Source organism: Grus americana, chromosome 15, assembly GCF_028858705.1.
Source record: "Grus americana isolate bGruAme1 chromosome 15, bGruAme1.mat, whole genome shotgun sequence".
Taxonomy (NCBI): domain Eukaryota; kingdom Metazoa; phylum Chordata; class Aves; order Gruiformes; family Gruidae; genus Grus; species Grus americana.
In genome coordinates this window covers 16,780,543-16,801,650 of record NC_072866.1, presented here as the reverse complement: position 1 = coordinate 16,801,650, position 21,108 = coordinate 16,780,543, and the positions used below count along the sequence as shown (strand labels likewise).

The 21,108-nt window shown below is 37.0% G+C and overlaps 1 protein-coding gene across 7 annotated transcripts in view; it reads right to left on the bottom strand.

Annotated features, from left to right (window-relative positions):
* The window catches only part of SMG1 (SMG1 nonsense mediated mRNA decay associated PI3K related kinase), a 66,974-nt gene that overhangs the window by 31,232 nt on the left and 14,634 nt on the right, over nucleotides 1-21,108 (bottom strand). For 5 of the 7 annotated variants that reach the window (XM_054842487.1, XM_054842489.1, XM_054842491.1 and 2 more), the window contains 21 exons: nucleotides 17,526-17,662; nucleotides 15,205-15,263; nucleotides 14,230-14,443; nucleotides 13,280-13,405; nucleotides 13,113-13,185; nucleotides 12,338-12,435; nucleotides 10,587-10,760; nucleotides 9,313-9,537; nucleotides 8,749-8,850; nucleotides 8,043-8,312; nucleotides 7,343-7,473; nucleotides 6,472-6,633; nucleotides 5,878-5,996; nucleotides 5,024-5,111; nucleotides 4,838-4,939; nucleotides 4,248-4,388; nucleotides 3,741-3,940; nucleotides 3,267-3,463; nucleotides 2,413-2,580; nucleotides 1,676-1,830; nucleotides 451-596 (listed from right to left, as the gene is read on the bottom strand). In XM_054842487.1, coding sequence (XP_054698462.1) covers nucleotides 451-596; nucleotides 1,676-1,830; nucleotides 2,413-2,580; nucleotides 3,267-3,463; nucleotides 3,741-3,940; nucleotides 4,248-4,388; nucleotides 4,838-4,939; nucleotides 5,024-5,111; nucleotides 5,878-5,996; nucleotides 6,472-6,633; nucleotides 7,343-7,473; nucleotides 8,043-8,312; nucleotides 8,749-8,850; nucleotides 9,313-9,537; nucleotides 10,587-10,760; nucleotides 12,338-12,435; nucleotides 13,113-13,185; nucleotides 13,280-13,405; nucleotides 14,230-14,443; nucleotides 15,205-15,263; nucleotides 17,526-17,662 — 3,087 coding nt within the window. Of the gene's footprint in view, nucleotides 1-450; nucleotides 597-1,675; nucleotides 1,831-2,412; nucleotides 2,581-3,266; nucleotides 3,464-3,740; nucleotides 3,941-4,247; nucleotides 4,389-4,837; nucleotides 4,940-5,023; nucleotides 5,112-5,877; nucleotides 5,997-6,471; nucleotides 6,634-7,342; nucleotides 7,474-8,042; nucleotides 8,313-8,748; nucleotides 8,851-9,312; nucleotides 9,538-10,586; nucleotides 10,761-10,928; nucleotides 11,164-11,213; nucleotides 11,231-12,337; nucleotides 12,436-13,112; nucleotides 13,186-13,279; nucleotides 13,406-14,229; nucleotides 14,444-15,204; nucleotides 15,264-17,525; nucleotides 17,663-21,108 lie in introns of those variants that run through there. The other 2 variants (XM_054842494.1, XM_054842493.1) reach the window with 2 other exon arrangements.

Below are 21,108 nucleotides of genomic sequence, written 5' to 3'. Positions count from 1 at the left end.
TATCTGTAAAGAAGCATCAAAACAGGAAAACAGAAGAACTAAATTAGGAAGAAAGAAGGTCCCTTTTCAAAGATGAAAGGGAATACAGTAACAAAGTCTGAGGAGCTAAAAAACTCAGAGCAACTGGTGCATTTATGATAAAATTATGTCAAATACTAAGCCTTAAGTTATAATTATCTAAAATAATTTAGAATTAGTAAATTACAAAATATTTTACCTATTCTTTTTAGTTTCATTCAGCTAGACCTCAGTAGCGCAAACCCTCCTATCTACCCATAATACTGGTTTCAACAGCATTAAGCAGTTCAGTTTAACTGCAGACAGAAACAGGTTTTCAGCTTTAAGACTTAGACGCTGTCATTACCACAGCTGTACCATTGAACATTCTAATTTTATGTACACACAGTTACAAACTTGCATTTCCCTTAAAGAAAACCAAGGAATACTGACCATTCAAGGAATGCTTCGGGCTGGCGTTATTCACACTGCTTGAATTGGCCAACTTGAGAACGGTTTTGTCAAAGCCTGTTATGCAGCAATCCACTCCCATCATGGAGCACAGGTGCTCCTGGTATTCTGCAGTTGCTTTTTCAAACCTTAAATGGTTTAATATTTTAGTCAGCATTTTATAGTACCACTTTTTCAGTAAATAGATTGTATTTTAAACATTTCTTTACCACAATATTCAAAAAGCTCACGTGTCACCTTCAGCAAAAGAAAGAGATTAACATAGAATACAAGTTTACCAGCTGAATTTCCAGGATATAGCATAGTATAAAAGCTTTTCCATTCAGGTTTTAATGCCAACTTCAAACCAAGTACAGATTGAAGTTGAGTTTTATATTTGATTGTCACACTTTTTACCTGAATGAGTAAAGCTGAATACTGATTAACTACAGGTCATTTAATAGAGGATTGTAAAACTGGGTCTAGGGCAACAATTTACTCCTTCAACTTGACATTTCTGAGAAACTTCTCACACATTACAAAGCTGCACATTATTTTACGGAATCTTACAAAAATGGGAAAGAGATAGTTATAACTATAAAACCTCATTTTTTTTGTTGTGTTTGGGGATTTTTTTTACATGGCAGGTAAATAATGAAAGGTGTCCCTTTGTCATTTCACAGAGAAGAAAGGATGCATTCCTTTAGGGAGATGAAAATGAAGGCATACCCTATCTGGAACATTGACCCACTTATTTGTATCTGCAGCCAAAGATTCTACTTCAATAGACGTAGAAGCCACTTTTTCAAAGCTGAACTAAAACTGCAAAGCATCTCCCTCGGAGTCCCTCTCTTGGCAAACTGTGGCAGGTAATCAGATCACGGCGCTGGTCAGAAACTTCATCAGAAAATATTTACATCAATAATATTTTGCAATGGAAAATTAAATACAATATGAAAACAGTATTGCTGTGTATTAAAAACTAAGGAAAAAAACAGCTTAGAAACACCATTTGCATTAAAATCCTGGTAATTTAGTTAAAACTAAGACTTAAAGTATCTAAAAATGCTGGATGCATTAGGTATCTCCGAAAGACACAATGACTTTAATTGACACAGAAATTAGATCAGTAGCCCTGATTCACGCCACAGTTTAACAGAAGCAGAACTATGCATAAGAAGGAAAAAATGTGCAAGTTTGTAACATCCAGTTATCTGAGAAAACTTACCGCCCTTCTGCTTGTTGGGCTACAGAATTGATCCAGGCAAGACTCTTCCCAACTACAGCAGAGGACCAGACAGCGATACCCTGAATAGCTTCAGGGCAGTGAAGCTCACATAACGCTTCTACCAGCATCATAATTGTCACTTCCAATTCATTTCCCTAAAACCGAAGCAAAAGCTTTATTTAACAAATCTCATCTAAAAGCAGAGCAATGGTTACACATGGTTAAATACTTGGAAATGGTAAAGCAGTATTTCATTATGTGCTTCTACAAGCGAAGTGCTCTGCATATCCATCCGTTACACTGCTTTTAGAAAGTAGGGGAGCTAAGGGAGGAGTATATGCTGTGAATCCACAGCCTGAACGTCAATAGTTAGCCATCGCTACGTGATGGTCTATACCTATATGAGTATGAGAATTCACAAAGAAGCAGGAAGTAATGAGTATCTAAGCAGAACCTTCTGCTTAAAAAGAAATTGCTCGAACTGTGAACTAACTACAGCATTCATTAATGTACAGTACTTGACCATATGTGTGCAGTACCTCCTAATCTCCAACCTACGGTAACTCTTCACCACAGAATTCTGTCAATACAGAGGTACGAGTTTAAAATGTGGCTTTAAAAAACACAATCTTTTACCGAACAGTTGGTTTAATAACTACCAATTGCCTTAGCTTAGTTCTTTTAGAATATCATGGGAATGTTTTTGCAATAGTCTACAGAGTTTGAAAAGCGAGTACCTGAGAGATACTATTATTAGTTTTCATTTCTGTGAGTAAATCAAAACCATGCCTGACTGTCACAGCAGGCTGGCCAGCCAGCAATCCAACTCTCATGATGGAAAGCCTAATCCGCGTTAGCCAATCTTGGCACGTCTGACGATTAGTATAAAAGAATGTCCTGATAACCTTTAAAGACAGAAAAGATAAGTTTTACAATACCGTTCTTCTGTATGAATCAAAATAGTTACATTAAGTACTTAAAATTTATAACAATCGAAGTCAGGACAAGTTTATTTTCTACAGTTGAGTTTTCAATTGAGAGATGAAGAAATAGGTAAAATTCTGCATCTTTAATTCTGTTAATGCAGATGGTCTGAAATCACACATAGCATGCAACTGGCCAGGCATACTGGCAAGTTAAAAATCTTGAAATGAACTGACTATAAATGATATATTACTGTCACGTCAAAGTCTGGCAATTAAACAGCGTATTTCAAGAGTGAAGAATGGTTTGCAGTTAGAACTACGCAAAAGGATATGTTGTTTATAAATAGTTATTATATTCCTCAAAAAGCAATTTAAAGCCTCAAATAATTGTGTTACTTATGCTGACAAATAAGTGACTGCTACAAATGAGAGGTACTACAGACTTGCTTGATCTGAACCACTGTACAAGCTGGTACTCCAGAACTAAATCCTGTTTTCACATGTTCTCCAAGAATAAGCCAAAGTCAGAGTCAGATGAATTAAGAGTCTCAAACTGTGTTTGAGAAGTTCTTGCGAAGTTCCATGGTTAAGACCTAACAACCCTGAAAACACTGTTTGTTCAATAGACTGTTTCAAGTAACAGCAGCACTGTAAGACAGACAAACCTTGGGTGGAGAGGTGAGGGCATTGGCACATCCTTCATAAGCATTGTACATCAATTTTTCCAAGTTCTCCAGATACTGTAGAAGGAGAACAAGCCTAAGCTGGTTGCTGCTGTGTCCTTCGTCATTGTCTGCAGTAGTCCACTGGCTAACGTCTTGGTCAGGGTTTAACGTATGGGCTGCAAGACTCCTAATAATACCTACACATTACCAAAACACAGAAAAAGAGTTACCAGACAGTATTTTATCTAAATGTGCCAAGGGATAGCAATGCTAAAGTAAAATCTCTCAAAAGTTAATAATAATTATGCAACTGCTCTTCTGCCATGGCATTTCTTGATGCGTCAGACAAACATGCTAAAATCTATAATCACTGAAAAATACAGCCATTGTGCTTCTTGCCTTGGACATGAAGTTCTTAGCTGCACAATCTTACAAAAAAAATCCCATGAAAACACACAGTACTTTTTACATTACCTTCAATTGTCTGAAATGTATCTTGGGCTCTACCCAGAGGAGTTCGTAACTTCGAAAGAACAGTAAACTGAGCTGCTTCCCAAACAGCCCATTGCCAAAGAACAGCATCAGTCTTCAACAGATTCCGAGGGATGGTTGGTTGATCTCTCTTATCTAGTCTCTGACAGCTATAGAATAATCTTTCTAACCAATTATCCTTCCTGAAAGAAAACATCAGTACGTTAACACAAGTCCTTGTGGTAACACTTTTATACTGCACACACTTCAGCTCCCTATTGCTCTCAAATAACTCTCTCATAGGACTATTCCCAAGCAGCAATGTACACAAATACACAAAAAGGTGTGTATTTGAAGATATTTAGAAATACTTAGAGAAGCGTAAAAAAAATATTATTGAAGGTAATGTAATTTGTAAAGATAATTACAAATTTTAAACTATATATAGCTGGGAATCATTTGCTATAAATTCAACATCCATGAATTTCAGCTTTAAAAGAAGGTTCTTACCCAGTTCGGTGAGAGTTTCCATACAAAATAAAACTAATGACATCAGAGAAATCCTGCGGGTGGAATGTATTACTTGGAGCTTTGCTCATATGACTTCTTATAGCCAAAGAAATCTCTTGTATTTCTGTGTGGGTACGGTTACTGAAGGAAGAAAGGGGGGGGGGGGAACAAACAACAACCCATGCTATAACGTACTTGAATAAAAAGTGATGTAAAGAAGTTACACACACACGCGCACACGCGCAATGACTGGAAATAAGGTTACACTTTGGTATCAAGACAAAGTGCTTCAAGAGTTCAGGTCTTTGAGACAAATCGCAGTACATAACACTGCTGAAGCGCTGCATAACATGGACCTTACAAGTATTCATATTTGCTGCAAGAAATGCTGCACAGTTTATCAAATTTGTTAATTACTTTGTGTACTACCTACTGTTCTTAAACCTGTAACAAAGCAGAAGAGATAGCAAGACACTTCATGATTTTTGGTTTTAAATTAAGACAGTACGATGACATTCAGTTGGCATTATTTTTCAGACAAATTGAAGATACTGAACTGTTGTGTGTTGAAGTTAATCCAAACAACTTACCTCAATACGACATCTAAAGGAATTGACTTCAGAAGTTTTCCAAAAGTTTGTCTTACGCGAGCTCCGCTATGTACGAGTTGAACACGACACACATCAACACACCTGCATCATCAGAAAGGAAAAAGAGGTGATAACTTCTCCATTAACAGTGTAATTCAAACAATATACAGAGTTCTGTGCAAGTACCTTTGTAAAAGGTCATCTGGGAGGGAGGAAGACAAGGCATGGAGGCTACTACATGCTTGAAGGCAAATGTTCACATCTTCCAGAAGGGCTAAATTAAGGAGTTGAAAGAAAAAAAAAGTTATTCTTGCTAGAATTAGATAACTTATACATTATTCTGGCTGCGGTAGAACATCTAAAGACATTTTTACAGCATAGCTGGTAGAAGGAGAGACAGGATTTAAGCAATACTTCTCTTTTGATTTAATTGTCTGGCTTTACGCTAACAAGTAAATGCTTAGTCACAAAAAGTCACTGTGCTACATGCTACTTATGGGCCTTTTCTGACAGCCAATGGATTAATCCTTCTATGGTCTACATACATTGGCATTGTATACAATATATTTCAATAAGAAAAAAACTAAAGGTAAAGTTAGTAACTCCTGGCCTTGGGAAGTTACTGCTTTTACTAGTATTATCCTACTAAAAGCATTTGTTCCCATATTTCTATTTCCAGGTTATTTTGAAATCCAAAACATGACATCACATTATGGAATGGTTCCACTGCTTTTGATAAAATAAAATGCAATCTTACAAGTAAGATCCGGCACATCACTGACTTTTTTGGTAGAACAATTTCGCAATCACAAATTATTACTTCAGTAAAATAACTGTTTGCATAAGTAAGAGGGAGTCATTTGAGAAAAATTATAGAAGGACAGCGTAAGTTTTTGCGCAATACAAACCGGAAATATCCCTAAAAGTAAATGAAACAACAAGTAGAGTTACAGCTGTCAGTGGTGTATGACAAGGTCACTTATGTACTTAATTATGCCACGTAAAAGACAGTTAATAAGTAAAAATATGCAGTATCTTACTGTTTGCCAAAAGTCCTTTACAAAACTTATGGAAAGATGGGAGAGAAAATAATGGTGCATATGTTTCTGATTTTTTCATCAGAACAGCCACTTCCAAAGCCCATGTCATAAGCAGTTTCCTTCAAAAAGCAAAAGTATTAGTCACTCTACACAGTTACAGAAAGATACCTTTCAATATTTCTTAAACTACTTCATGAGTATTATATCATAACTCATGTTTTTTAAACAAAAGATTTCATAACATTAAAAATGTCCCTAGCTTTCACAGCCGTTTGATAATACAGCCCTGTAACTTTTACAAAAGGGAACTTTCAGTGAGCAAAACCGTTTTTCAGTGATGCTTGGTAGCTCTGCTTTCACTGTACAGATCTTGATGGTTTCAACTTTTCTAGTTTTCATGCATAAAAATGAGCAGCTACTTTTTCCACAGGTATTTTATTACTAATGCTTCAAAAAAACCCAAACCAAACCCCAATACTTGACTGGTTAAATTTACCCCAAGTTTTATAGATGAAAGTTATCCTGGTTTCTGAATTAAGGCATTCTACTGGGGGGCGGGGGGAGAAATCTGATTAATAAGAAAATGTTAGTTACCTGGTATCTTGAGTAAGGTTATCCTTCTTAAGCAGTAGCCCCAAAAGGTTCAGTATGATCGAGAAATGTTTTTTTGTTGCTGTGGTTACAGTACTTATAACTGCTCCATCAAAGAGAGAGGGAGAAGAAGAACTGAGGCTACTGGATATGAAATGGTCATGCCTGGAAAGGCAAGGAAAAACACAAAACAAAATCACCTCAAGATTAGGGACATTTCCTTATATAAGCATACACAAAGGGGGAAAAACAATAACAACCCCCCAAAAACAAAGCACCACCCCCCAAAACCCCAGCAGCAGCAGTTAACATAGACGGCACAGCAACCACATCATGCCAAACCCAGTATTTTGATCCCTGGCCTAAGAGAACAAAGCTACAATTTTATGTCAGCCCATGCAGCCCAGCAACCTGGTTTCAACTGTGCCTGGTATCAAACCAATACCAAGAAACGTACAGAGTAACAGTTAGACTAGTGTATTCCCTTACTTTGACAACATTTTGTAGTAATAAGGTCCACAATGTGTTTAAATCTGTTGTTTACATTTCATTGCCTCTCCTAGATCTCACAGTAAGCAAAATAGTAAATAATCTTTCCTTATTTACTTTCAGTAGAGTTCTCCCTGTTATGTCTATTCAAACACAAGACTTCTAATCTGCCTTTGAATAAAATGCCAAATTTTAAGCCAGGATATGCTTTCTTGGCTGAAATACAGACCTCCTGCAATTAGCGAAAGTAAAAACTGATTAGGGAAGTTTGGGCAAAAGCTTAATCATAACAGTCTATTTAAATTCAACCCTCCAACAATATATTCTATTCAGACCAGTCCGTCCTACTGCTCTTAAAATACTGAGGAGTTATTAATCTTTGTACCTGGAACAGTGCGAATATAACGTATAGAGTACAGCATACTGGACAGCAGGAAAATGAACTGCTATGTCACCATGAACAATCATCAGATTTTTACTCAGTAGTGCAAACACAGTTGGCGAAAGGGCCCACATCTATAAAACAAGTTGACATAATCAAAGACAGATAATAAACAGGATCTATTTTTAAGTGTAGTTTCCATACCATTAATTACTGTGTTTTGCTTCTTCCCAAGCAAAATAATTTAACTCTATTAGTTTTCTGACCCTCATTGTAACTCCTTTCTTTCCCCTTTTTAAACAACCTCTTAAAAGCAGTTTATGCTTTTATTTTGAAAGATCTGGAACAAGTGTTTTCACATGGTTGGTATACTACCAGAGGACACACTGAAGCTGCTTTTATCTGTCCTGATTTTCCAAAAGAATTACTATGACGGTCTTCAAATCAATCCATAAATAACCCTGATAAGACACTCTCCCCTAGAAGCTGCTTTTCATTATGCACCAACTCAAGATAGAATCCATCCATTCTGTTTCCCCTAAGTTTTAACACTGGAAGATTTTCTATAAGTTAGGAAACAAAGATGAGAATTTTAATTATACATATGTGCACTACTGCTGAAATACATTATGGTATATTTTAAGTGAAAAAAATCTGGTTTTACACTTATTGCACAAACTTTATCTGTAGAGTTTTTACTCACCCCAATTAATGAGTTTTTAGCATTCCCAATAGTACTTAGAGCACTGACGTCAAATATAACAACAAACTTTGCATTATCCACATTTAATATATGCTTCTTGAAAGAGTCATGCTGGATTTCAGAACAGGCCTCAGGAAGATGTAAACTATAGAGAAGACTATTTAGAGCACAGGTCATTTCTCCTAGAATCAACCTGTAAGCTGTCTCCAAAACAGGAATGTTCTTCAGGCTCAATACGGCTTGGTATACAGCATGGGCTGCTGCAACAACCTTGAGAATATAATTACAGTAACATTTGATTAGCACAAAATCATAAAATATATTAATCAACAACGTAGAATTTAAAGTTATGCTTCTTTATCTATGTATCAGACTAGACTATTCAGATACCTACCTTCAGTTTTCTGTAATTAAGTACTACTTACTTACAGAATCTATTACTTACTTTCTGGATCATCCACGTAACACATCGAGTACGAAAGCCACATCAACTAAGGACTTCTCTATCTGATATGATGGCCAACTTGCCAATTCCTTACCAAATCTAAATGCCAAAATCAAGAACTAGCTACATCCTCCTTTTCAGAAGTTTCATAGATATATACAAAAATATTTAAGATGAACAAAGTTTTACAGCTTAACAAATATATTTTAAGAAATGCATGAAGGCTGTTGTAATATACCTGTAGAAGTCACCCACTCTTACCTCTTTCTCCTTATGATAACGAAGAACAAGTAGTTTAGACTCTGGTATAAATAATTTCTCTACAAATGACGATGGCAGTTTTGTATTTATTTGTTCAACAATCTGGGGATAAAAACAAAAAGATAGATATCTTTACCTAATTTTTTATTAAAGATTAATTAAAATACTGTTTTTCTAGCTTGTATACGCTATATTTAGAAAAAAAACAGCTTCCCAGAAATGCAAGTATTTTGTATTTGCCTCCCAAATTCACATTCAGAGAATTAGTTATTTTCAGGCTTTAACAGCACCGAATGGCACTGTCCAACAGTGAAGCCAGGGAGAAAAAAACCCCACAAAACAGACTCAAACACTCAGGCTAAAACTAAACAAGCCAAATGCATAAACAAGCTAGCAGCATAAGCTTTACAGAAAAGAATACAAGCATTTAGAAGAGGAATTTCTTGCTTGTGATCACAAAGAGTTTTAAATATTATCTATTACACACACAAAAAAGCAAGGTTGCTTGGAAAATATTATTTTCCAAGCAATGGGAAAACCACAGTAATAAAAATATGTACAAACCAGTGTCAACAGATTCAGGACTGAAATGATATAATCAGTGCCACAAGTCTGACAATTTTCCATTTGATCTAATCCATAGGTGATGACCATGTCACAGTGTATGGTCATACTTGGATCTAGGCTGCCAAGTAAAACACCGACACACTCGTTGGCAGCTGTAAGTACGGCTTCAGAAAAGAATACTTGGTTTGCTGCAGTCACACATCTCATTACTCTGTACAGAACCTGGAAAATTAAAAACATACCTAAATTAAACTCCATTAAAAAAGAGGAGACAAGACCTGCATGCTATTTAATTATATTCACATCTATTTGATATCCTGTTCCATCACCTACCCTGCAGCTTGGTAAATTCTGTCAGTAGCATATTCTGAATATTGCACACCACGGCATTACACTTCAGAAGTATAAGAAAAACACAAACTTTCAATTGCCTGGTTTCCAACTCAGTTAAAGACCTAGAAAACTTAAACTCATTATTCAGAATTCTGCTCAGTTCCAACTGATGTCAACAGAACTCCTCTCATAAAACACAGACTACTTTTCTTTTCTTGAGCTTTTGTCACAAGAATCCTCCGTAGATTAAAGACACGAGTGACATAACTGTCTTGGCTTTAATTAGGAAATCCATACACTATTTATCTGAGAAGTTTTGTCCCTCACAGAACTCCACAGAGGAATAAATTCCAGTTGTGCAGCTCATGCAGTAACAAGATTGTGACTGCAGGTATTTTTTTTTATCTTTTTTATTTATTTATCATTCACATCCTCTACAGTTCCTGTTACAGAAGTATAGCAGCTACTTAGCGTATTATATAATATTTATTCTGAGTTTACACCATCCGATACCATACTTTAGAACAAGAGGACTTTGCTATCAGATTTGATAGATATAATTTTAGCATGGATAAAAACTCTACATTTTATAAAATTGAACTCATAATTTGAATTGTTTTTATAGCATCATCGCAATCTGAATAAATAGTAACATTATGGTTACAGAGACAGACAACACAAGCATAAACCTAGCTGCATGAAGTTAAAATGCCTAAAAGAGTTAGTTTCTGCTACATACAACTCCTATATGTCATTATCACAATCTGTACCTTAATATTTAATAAAATTCTTGTAGCACTTTTCTTCAAGAAAATACATTTGCTCTAAGCTGAGCATACACATATTCATGTAAAATTCACAAAACCTAAATAAACCCAACAGTGAATAGCATCATAACATCAGCAACAAAGAACAAAAAGAAAAACTTGAATTCTTACATCAGTTACATATGCTTCTGTAATTGGTGGTCCTCTAATTGGGCTGAAGCGTTCCCCAATACTCCTCACCACAGTACTGAAAACCCGAAGAAGTGCAGCCAGTTTAGGTAGTGATACTGAAGGAGGAGGAATATCTTCATCTACTGATTCCCCAGAAGCCACGTGGCTGAGGTCCTACAGCGCAGAAGTTTCATCTATCAGTACATGTCATTAACAGTTATAATACATGCAGACAAGATCAAAACAGGAGACTGAAAATACTTAATCCACCTGTTTACCAGACATATTATAGATACTGTCCAATTACAGGTATATTTATCCAATATCTCCAACTTCACATACATACAAAGACGGGACACAGGCACACAATGATGATGAGCAAGTCACAGAGCAGTAATGAGCTGCTGCTCGTTAGTTTAGCCACTGAAACAGAGTACTCAGACTGTATCTTGCAAATTAAAACAGGCTTATGATGTTCCTGGCCCCTGGAACACAATCACCCTCATCGCTGCACTGTTACAACAGTTGTCTGCACACTTTTACTGCTCTCCAAAACAATTCCCGGCCATAAACTGGCGTCGGGATGTTTGAGTGGCCATTCCCATCACACTGTTTACACGCAGCTACCTTGAGTTTACTAGCAGGCTACTCCATGCCAGCTGGCATCAGGACGCGGGAACATTCCCAGAAGTGCTGATCTCATTAGTATAGATATAGCCTTGGTCTGCCCCACCGAGATAAACACACACACTAGCTGGAACCACCTCCTCCACGATTTAAATTAACGCGTGTTATCTTAAAACTCTTCCGTGACTAAGAATACGCACAGTGTCCAGTTCGACACACAAGCTGATAAGCAGCAACTTGCTGCACTGACTAATCACTTGCAACCGTGTGCCTCCAGCCACAGCAGCGCAGGTTTCTGCTGGCGGGACACTGTGGATCCTAACTCTTCAAGCTTTACCATCAGAAGCTTTGGTGTACATGGAAGTACACTAAGAAAATCAAATTATTTATTCTGCTTTGAGTGAACCAGATTATACTGGAAGTACAATTTCACCTACAGGATCTGCATGTTAACATATATAATATAGCATGATCTAGTTATAAGCATATGAGCACATATACCTTAAGAAAAAAACAACAACACCCCCCCAACCCAAAACTCTTCCTTTAATGACAGCTTCAGATAAACTCTACACCCTGTTAACTAAGGTTATAAAGTAAAAACAAAGTATGTTAAATTAGTATGATTTCATTTCCTATCAGTTCCTGCTGCATGATTTCCTGCACAATATAATCCATTCCTTTATAAAAAAAAAAAAGGACAGATTTACCATTAATCTAGGGAAGCACTAAGAATCCCTCTCCCCCTGCAAAAAGTAACTTCTGAAAAACTCTGGAGATGGACGATTAGAGAAAATACCAAGGAAAGACAGTGAAAGGTCTTCACTGCAGTTTTTTAACAATGAAGGCATTCTTGTTTGGCTAATTGTTTTTATTATAACATGATATTCTCAATGAGAAGGGCTGAAAGCCCAGCTACGATACTGAAGTAGGTCACGAGGATTCGTGCAGAATTGTCATTGTACATGCCTTAAGTACACTCCGTAATTTGAACCTCTTTTCCCCAGGAAAACCCTATCATTTCATTTTCTACAAATATAATGCATCCATAAGAATCACAGCTGTGGATTTATTAAGAAATCCAGCACAGTTAACTCTGGTATATACCATAAAGTCTTGTTTACCTCAGCATAAGCTTCCATATCTTCTAAAAACTGACCCAAGAGCGTGGTAGAAAAAGTAAGATCAGCCACCCAAAAGGGCTCCAAGCTCTGCAGCCATCCTGTATAAGAATACCAGGCTAATTAAAACACAGGAACGAGGTAACATAGGAAAATTAAACTTTAGTTGCATATTGCCAAGGTGAAAGTTGCTAAGGCAAGAGAAGGTCATATCTCCATGAAAATTTTAACAAAGTTGTTTTTAAAATAAGTATAAATTGTATGTCCCTCTTTTGCGCCTTTGACAAATTCATTTTAAGGTTCAGTCCCGCCCACAGCAGTTAAACATTAAGGACAGAATCTAGGACTATGACACAGGAAACGTAACAGACTTGCTGGGAACAACTCCAAGACAACTGCTATAGCTATAGGAAGATGTTTCCCAATTTCTTAAATGCCAGTACTGTGCCTTTACCACAAAGATTTTCTAGAAGTACATAGGAGAAAATATATTCTTTCACAGAAAATATCTTAAGCTCTATAAACTTTTTAATAAGTTACACAAAACAATTGATATTTAAATGTAGCCTGAATAAAGAATCCCCTTTTTCCAGACATAACATAAAATGAAAAATGCAAGTTTACTAAAAAATTCAGAATAAAGTCTCTTGTTATTTAGCCAGAAACTCATTTTGGCATAATCTCAACTTCACGTCAGTGGGACCAGACTTGCGTAAGGAAACCCACATCATCTGGAGGCCAGGGTGGACCCCAGTAGTGACTCTTTGGACGAGCTTACCAGACACCTGCTGCGTCAATGAAGGTTTCTGAGTGTGATCTATATGCCACCCAACCAGTATGTCCACTGTGTCCTGGAAAGCAATTTTGAAAAAAGGTTAATTACCCAGTTTGCTCCACCAACACTTCTATGCAAGAAAGGAAATACAGAGGACCAAGCAAGCTTACCCTAAAATTGGTGCTGAAAATGTGTGGGTAGCATCGGGACACCAGAAGGATGCACTTGACACATTTGCACAGTAACTCTGGTGTATCCACATTTTCTAGAATGGACTGCAGGCTGGTCATTACAAGCTAAAAAGCAAAGCAAAACCACTAGACTTTTCATTTCATTAAAACAACACGTGAAAAAGTTACGATATTAGACATACACAGTTTTATTCAATGTTGAGCACTTTTTAGCAAGCTACTTTGACTCACACATCAGAAACATCTCAATACTCTTTCTGCAGGAAGGAAAAGTGCAAAAAGCATCACATATACTGCATGAAAATAATCATTTCAAGCGGGCATTTTCTTGAAATATGGCAGACCCAGGTTCAAGGACACTGTCATCTTTAATTCTTTAGCGACAGAACAACCAGTTATTCTAAGTTCCTGCTTCTCCTGCTGAAGCTTTTTGGCTCTGTAAAGTAAATAATAAATGGAAGCACAGACCCAGACATAGTCGTTCTACACCCAAAATAACAGACCCTAAAACTGTATTGAACCAGGGGATCAGATTTGTCTGCACACACCTTACTCTGTCTCAGATCTAACTACAAGTCAAGTTAGAAATTGTCAACAGGAGGTAGCACAAAGCAATCAACAGGTTGGATTCTGTGTACCATTCCCCCTGAGTTCTCTTTTTTGTCTCAACAAGATTATTCTTCTTGGATCTGCAATATATACTAAAAAGTCGCATCAAAATATGTATCATCCTACAAAGACCTGACATTCCTTTCTAACATAATCAGAATCAAAGAATCCCATTCAGTCAGAAAGTTCCCTCCCAGTTGTAATTATATTTACTTATTATGTCAACATAACATTCCTTATTTTCATTCCAGTTTAAAAAGTCGATTCAAGCATTGCACTGGAAAAATCATTAATAATCCTGTTTTAAATTGTAGTCCTACCTGCATTAAAGATGAAAAGGCTTTCTTTTCTCCTACAGTCTCTAGTGCTTTGTAGGTTGCACACAAATAAAGAAGTTTAACTTCATCTTTTGTTGATGAGCTGAATTTGCTAAAAATCCATTTAAAGATCTTCTCAGCCTCGTAGCTCAGAGAAGCACAAAGAAGGCCAAGACAGCAAGCTCCTTCCTGTCTCAGTTCTTGAAGCAATTTGCTACTGCATTTTGGGGGAGAAAAAATAGAAATGTGGAATCTCCAGACATGAGAGCAGAACAGAAGAAACCATGAACAAACTAAAATATTTACTAAAGCAGAAATATATATGTATGACTGGAGCTGCTTCTCTCCTACTTAGCAGCAGCAGCATTAACGAAGCTAAATTAAAAATTAATAATCTGAAAAATTCTATGAAATATTACTTCTATGGAATAAATCAACTTAAATAAAAGTATGCAATAAATAGGCCATTCTACTTACAACACAATCCAAGGAAGAAAATTCTTAACATAGAGCTGACTTTGGGTAATGACACAGAACTAACCACCAAAAAGTCCACACACACCTGAGCTCCCTCTACATATGCTCTTAGTTGCATGTAAACGAATTAGATCAGGTTGTAAAAAAAAATTAAGTTCAATTTGCAAGCTAGACAGCCACAGCAGCACACTACTACACCCAGGTGATTAAACATAGCTGAGATGACTTTGTATTACCTACAACATAAAAGCCACATCTGGCCATCAAATTCTCTCCGTGTGAAGCGTACTCTAGACAGTAACAGTATCGGTGACGTGCCTAAGCCTTAACTCTCCCCCAGTTCCATCCTGTTACTGCAACGTCACACCCATCCAGAATTAGTGCATGAATTTATTTCAATCCTTCCGCTCTCCAGTCCATTTCTATACTGAAATCCAAACCTCATGCTGTCATTATTTTTCCTCTTTAAAGCCTTCAAACTGCTTAGTTTTTCCAGCTTACCTTTCATTAAGTACATCATGAATGGCAGTCAGGATATTATCCAGTTGTTTAACTAGTACCTATAAGATACATAAAAGGCATAAGCATAAAAACAGCACAATAACTTCTGCAAACCAGGTCCTGTTTACCCCCACATTAAGAACACCATTGCCAATTCTGTTTGTTAATAGAATGCTATTACGCTTTCCATGGCCACTGCAGACCAGCACAAACTATATTAAGCAATACTGCAATATTATCCTACATGTTATATTCCATATTTATTTACAGTAGCCATGAAAATACATTGGCAGCCTGCTATCAAGGTTCATTCTAAGTTTAGTTCTTGCTGATAACATTACATCACAAGTGTAAGAGTCACCATACAGCTGATCAGTAGCGTCTACTCAAGACCTAGTCTCCTATACTAATGATCAATTGCATCAGCAGAATATTTAATTGATCAGATAATATAATCTGAAGGATAAAAATTTCTCCTTAGGCAATCACAGAAACAGAGTACTATTTTGGGAAACAGTACTATGATCGATGAACCAGTGCTTCTCAGTAAACATAACCAGAAATACTTGTTTTCCCCCACATGTACTGAAAAAAACCCACATTAGTGAGCTAAGTTGCAAAATAATACATTAGCTGCAACTATATATGATATTAACAAGAAGTTTTCTTGACCAGTTATCTTTCTGCAGAAAGATATTAATCTAACTCAGTGGATGTTATCTAGTTTTTGTTGTGAAGTTTTGAGCAACATCACTGTCTGGGGGGAAAAGGTCCACATGCTTGGCCCCTCAGAACTCACAGGACATTTTAAAAGCGTGTCTGGTATCCGCAAGAGGCTAGAAAAGAGACAGGAGAAGGCACCTATACAATTTAGAAGCTGGAGCACAATGCCATTACATGACAATGCCACTGCCTAGTGACTTTCACTGCTTTACTTTGTTGAACACACATTTCAACCCTGAGAAAGAAAAGAACTCTGTCAAACCACACTTAATCGTGTCAACAACAGCAGGAGCTACTGACTGCTAGGTTAAACACCGTCGGTTACAAAGTTTTAGGCTTGACATCATGAATCTCACTTGACATCTGATCTTGTTCTCATTAGTGAGCTGGGAGAAGTTTAAAGAAAAGTTTCTCAGTGACAAACTTTTAACATTCTGACTACTAACAAGTACAAGGTTTGTCACCACTGAGTTAGATATTAGAATGGCAATTCCAACATGTTCTGAGATACCAATAAACCCAAATAAAATGCAGTTACAAAAAAAAAACCACCCTGGGGAAAAATGCCTTGAGAGTAACAGAAGTAATTAAAAACAACCAACCAGGGACTAACTGTGGAAAGCATTTACTCCCTAAACCTTTCTATTAACAAGGATTTTGCTTCAGAGGAAAGCTCAAGTAGCAGCTAGGCTTGCACATGGTCTGCTTATACCTAGGTGCACAGAATAGGGAAGTCTCAACGTTTAAGTGTCACGCCTTTTGGAAAAGGGCACAATTAATATATATAATATATAATGAATGAGTCAACTTCTTATAAATATGGATAGTCACATAACCCACCACTGGAGTATCACAGCACTGCCTGTGAGTGAGTGGCAGGGTGTGAAAGCATCACTTCTGCTTTTTCAGTACCTGGAGAACCCCTAAGCTCTCCAAAACAGTAGGCGAGATGCCTCAGACAAAATACTCTTAATACTTCGCTTCAAAATAAGTAACATTAAAAACGTATACCCACAGTGGGATACTCCCCCCCAAATCCTTAAGAAATACTTGAGGATATGAGAGAGTTCAACCATCCATTAAAAACCCCAAAGATGTAATGAAAACAAAGACTCATTTTGTTCTCTTCCCATAAAAGGGAATCCACGTACAAAGGTGTTTAGCCAGAAAGTCAAGTAACTCTAAGATGAGCTATTCACAAGACTGTATAAATATCTGCATCTTTTTAAAATACAGAAACAGTTCTTGAAAAAGCAACACCACATCTTACTTCCTTTTTCCTGTATTTTCTTGCTGAAGGATCCAGAGGATATTGCTAAGACCAGTCACAAAACCCACATGCATGCCATATTTATTGCTACAGCTCATGCAATAGGTACTTTGCTTTAAGGCAACACGTCATGAGTAATCAAGCAATAAAAAATTTCCTGAATGCCAGAAAAGGACAGGCAATCCAGGAATACACTTTCCTTTGTTGGGGAAGGAAATTCCTTGTATACAGATATTCCTTGCAGACATATCCCAATACTCAGATTTTTAAAAAGAGTTTTATAAAACAAGAAATATTCCAGCGCTATGGAAAAGTAGAAATTACTAACCAGTTTGTTTTCTGGTTGCTGAATGAATTCTTTCAATTGCTTTACAGTAGCCAGTCTTCGGTCTCTGTCGTCTTCCCGAGTAATCCTCCGAAGAAGATTTGACAGTCGAGACTCGTCAGAATAAGACAACGATCGCTCTGAAAAACAAAAGGCAATGTTTTCCTTTTTCTACAGCATTTCATCAATCTGTAGTCTGAAATATCTATTTGTGGACTCAAGTCATAATAGTAATTTGAGAAAAAAGTAAAAAATAAATCCTGGTTTGTTTTAAAGCTAATATGAGGAAAATTAAATGTAAAATCTAATTTAGCTACCAAAATTTTTCATTTCTTCCAGTGGACAGCCCAGTACCTGGGTAGAACTCATTCAGAACTAAGCAGAAATGTTTTACTTCTATACAAAAACCTGGATTTAGTTCCCTGCTACATAAATGGAACTTAAAAAGAAAGAGGGGGGTGTGTGGTAAGGTTAAATCAAACTTCTGACTGACTATATAAACAAAAATAAGTCAACAAATAATATTTAAAGAAAACCTTGCGGAAAAAACCAAGCTGGTTCTTGAAGCAAAGAACCAGATTTAAGTTCAAGCAACTACCAAGAAGCAAGGTTTTCTCTATCATTTTGGCACAAGAAAGATTCTGAGTCATCCTCTGCTAGCTAGCAGGGTTCTGCTTTGAAAAGGAAGTAGATCTACTCTTCCTCTACTGAGGAACACAAGTATACAGGTGCAGAGGCTATTGAGGCTAAGTGGGTCATAACACAGGAGAATTAACATCTTCCTAAGAAAACGTCTCCTTTAAGTTGACACCAGGGAAGGTCACAAACTCAGTTTCCCTGATTGAGGTACCAATTACAATGAATTCATACAAACAATTGATTTCCCTCATTTGCAAAAAGGAACAAAGTTTGTTTTCAAAAGTTTAACATTGGATGTTTCATGGTGATTAAAATTAGAGGATGCATGGAACACGATGAGGTCTTCTTAGTCACCATGACTCTCACAAGAGCACCCAAGACAACTACAGACAGCTTTTTTCTCTGCTATGTTACGCACCCGTCATCCAATGGGAGCAGCCATAAAGGCAACCTGGTTATGATGGTAAAACACTGACAGATGATGTCTGCCAGCCTGGGAACTGCTACCCTGAGAACCCAGATACCTATAGAACCTGAGACATCATAGAATGGTTTGGGTAGCCTCAAGATCTCAAAGATCATCCAGTTCCAACTCCCGAGACACCCTTATAAATGCAAAACCAAGAAACTGCAACAACAAACTTATTGTTTGGAAAGGTGAGAAACACCCTGGGAAAGCAGGAATCGGCAACAGCTATTGGCTGCTCCAGCTGGAAAAACAGACCAGGAAAGCAAACATTGGTCTGAGAAAACAGAAAACAGCATCGTCTCTTGGCTGTTCCAGGTAAAAAGCAGTAGGTAGTCAAAGCTACTGGTGGCTCCAGGTGGTCGTGCCCTATGTCTCCTTACATCGTTAACAATATAAAAATAACTCACATTCCACCCAAAATGGAGCTTCTCTCTGAGAGGTCGCCCTACAAAGACTTCACTACGCAAGATCTCCTGGTCCCTCGCTGGGGATGCCTGACCAACTCCAGGCTCTGTGACACAGATCATCTTTGAAGTGAGACTTCGTCATTAGTTGGTCCCACTCTTAGGAGAACTCTAGCGAGTGCTGAACCGGTAACACTTTGAATAATATATATAGGTGTGCGTATAATTAATTACTTATAAGTATATACTTGCTTTATTAGTGGTAATTTGTAGCAACTTGTAATAAAGAAATTTAAGAAACAAAAACCTTTGTGTCCTTGTGTATTATGGAATCCTATGAACCCACCCACAGGCCACTAACTCTTATAGGTCATGACATCATCTACAGTAGGTCATGTCTTCTGTATTATAGTCATGAAGAACATTCTCAACCTTATTTTCATGTCTTTTTTTTGAATTTTAAAAGAGAATATGAATAAAATAAGCTTGGATAATCTGTTTCTTGCCAGGCATCAGTTTAAGCAATTAATTTTGAAGACACCTGACATTCTGAAGGATTAGGCAGGCTTAGCAAACATTAAAATAGCAATGAGAGTCTGAAGGATCAAACCTACGTTTTGTTCCTAGCTAGCACAACTACACAAGACATGTTGAAATGTTATCTGACAGGTATGAAGAGCTCTTTTAAGATGTTACTGATTTTACAGAAGACTAAGGCATACATATCCATTTAGGAAGAATTAAGATTCTTTTCCCTTGCTTTATCTGGAAATCACAGTCTTCCATGGTGGACAAAAAGCCACATGTCTGGTGAGAAGCATACAAGGAATTATGATCAGCAAAGACACCTTCTGAAGCAGCATCTGAGGTCTTCCTGAGTGATGGTGCCAGACTAAGAACTGCAATCCCTACTAGATGATCACTTGCTGAAGATCTCCTTATATTTCTGCCCAGACTTGAGCTACAAGGAAAACCGCAGCCTGCCCGGGGGTGTACTACATCTACCATTTTCTTTAAAACCTGGGCAGTTTTTTTCCAGGTTGCCAGACCAAGGAAAAGATTTTTTTTTTTCCCCCCAAAGTTCAAATGCAATAGTTTGGAAACAAAACATATGCAAACAAGTTCTTTTAAAGCTTGGTTACAATGGAAATTAACACATACTACGGTACACAAAATAAGTGCAACTGCTATTGATGAATAATTCCACATGAAAACTCTTCTGCTAGGAATGTACCATGTCCTACATTCAGTAATGTATCTTGAAAGCTTAAACTGAACCAAATCTGCACACACTTGTTTCACTATTACACTGTCTACATATGAAGCCTCTCAAAACAGCAATTTAAATCTGTCCTTGAATAATTCAATGCATTGGCCACCCCATAATACAGTCCTTTCCAAGACAACGGATATGTCTCAAGAGAAAGAGAAAAGTCTGTTCTACAATATGCCTACAGCTGCACTCTACCAACCCTAACCTGGACCAGGAACACACAGTACCAATCACTTCTGTTACTCCCGGTTTGCACTGATCTCTGCCACTTAATACTGCTCTTAAGGTCAAACCAGGTTACAGTGGTTTGGAAAACACTGAAAATTATTTTTACTAAATAACTTTTTATAAGTATATTCTAGATCTTTGCAAGGTCCCTAAAAATGTTGGTTGACTATTCAGTGTTAGGTGAAAAGTCAACAGTAAGTATAAGCCTTGAATTATAAAATCCACAACCTGCAACTTTTTAGTGTTGTCTTCTCTGCATTTATCTTCTCGTTTGTAATCTCTTGGTGGAAAACTGTAACTTATTTTGAAATATGGTTGTGCTGTTCTACAGACAAAAAAAATCCTAAAACTAGAACTGTATAAATAAAACTACCACCACCAAGGTTACTGGTATGAGACACAGATTTTAACTGCTGCTAGAACAAGATGTACTGTTCAAAACTCTCTACTAAAAGCAGCTCTGTTTTTATTCAGTTAATATCTGATGAACATTGGCATTACTCCCCAAGAGAGTAAGCATTAGCTGTCTGTGGAGCCATAATCATAACCTAAAAATAAAATAAAGAATAAACC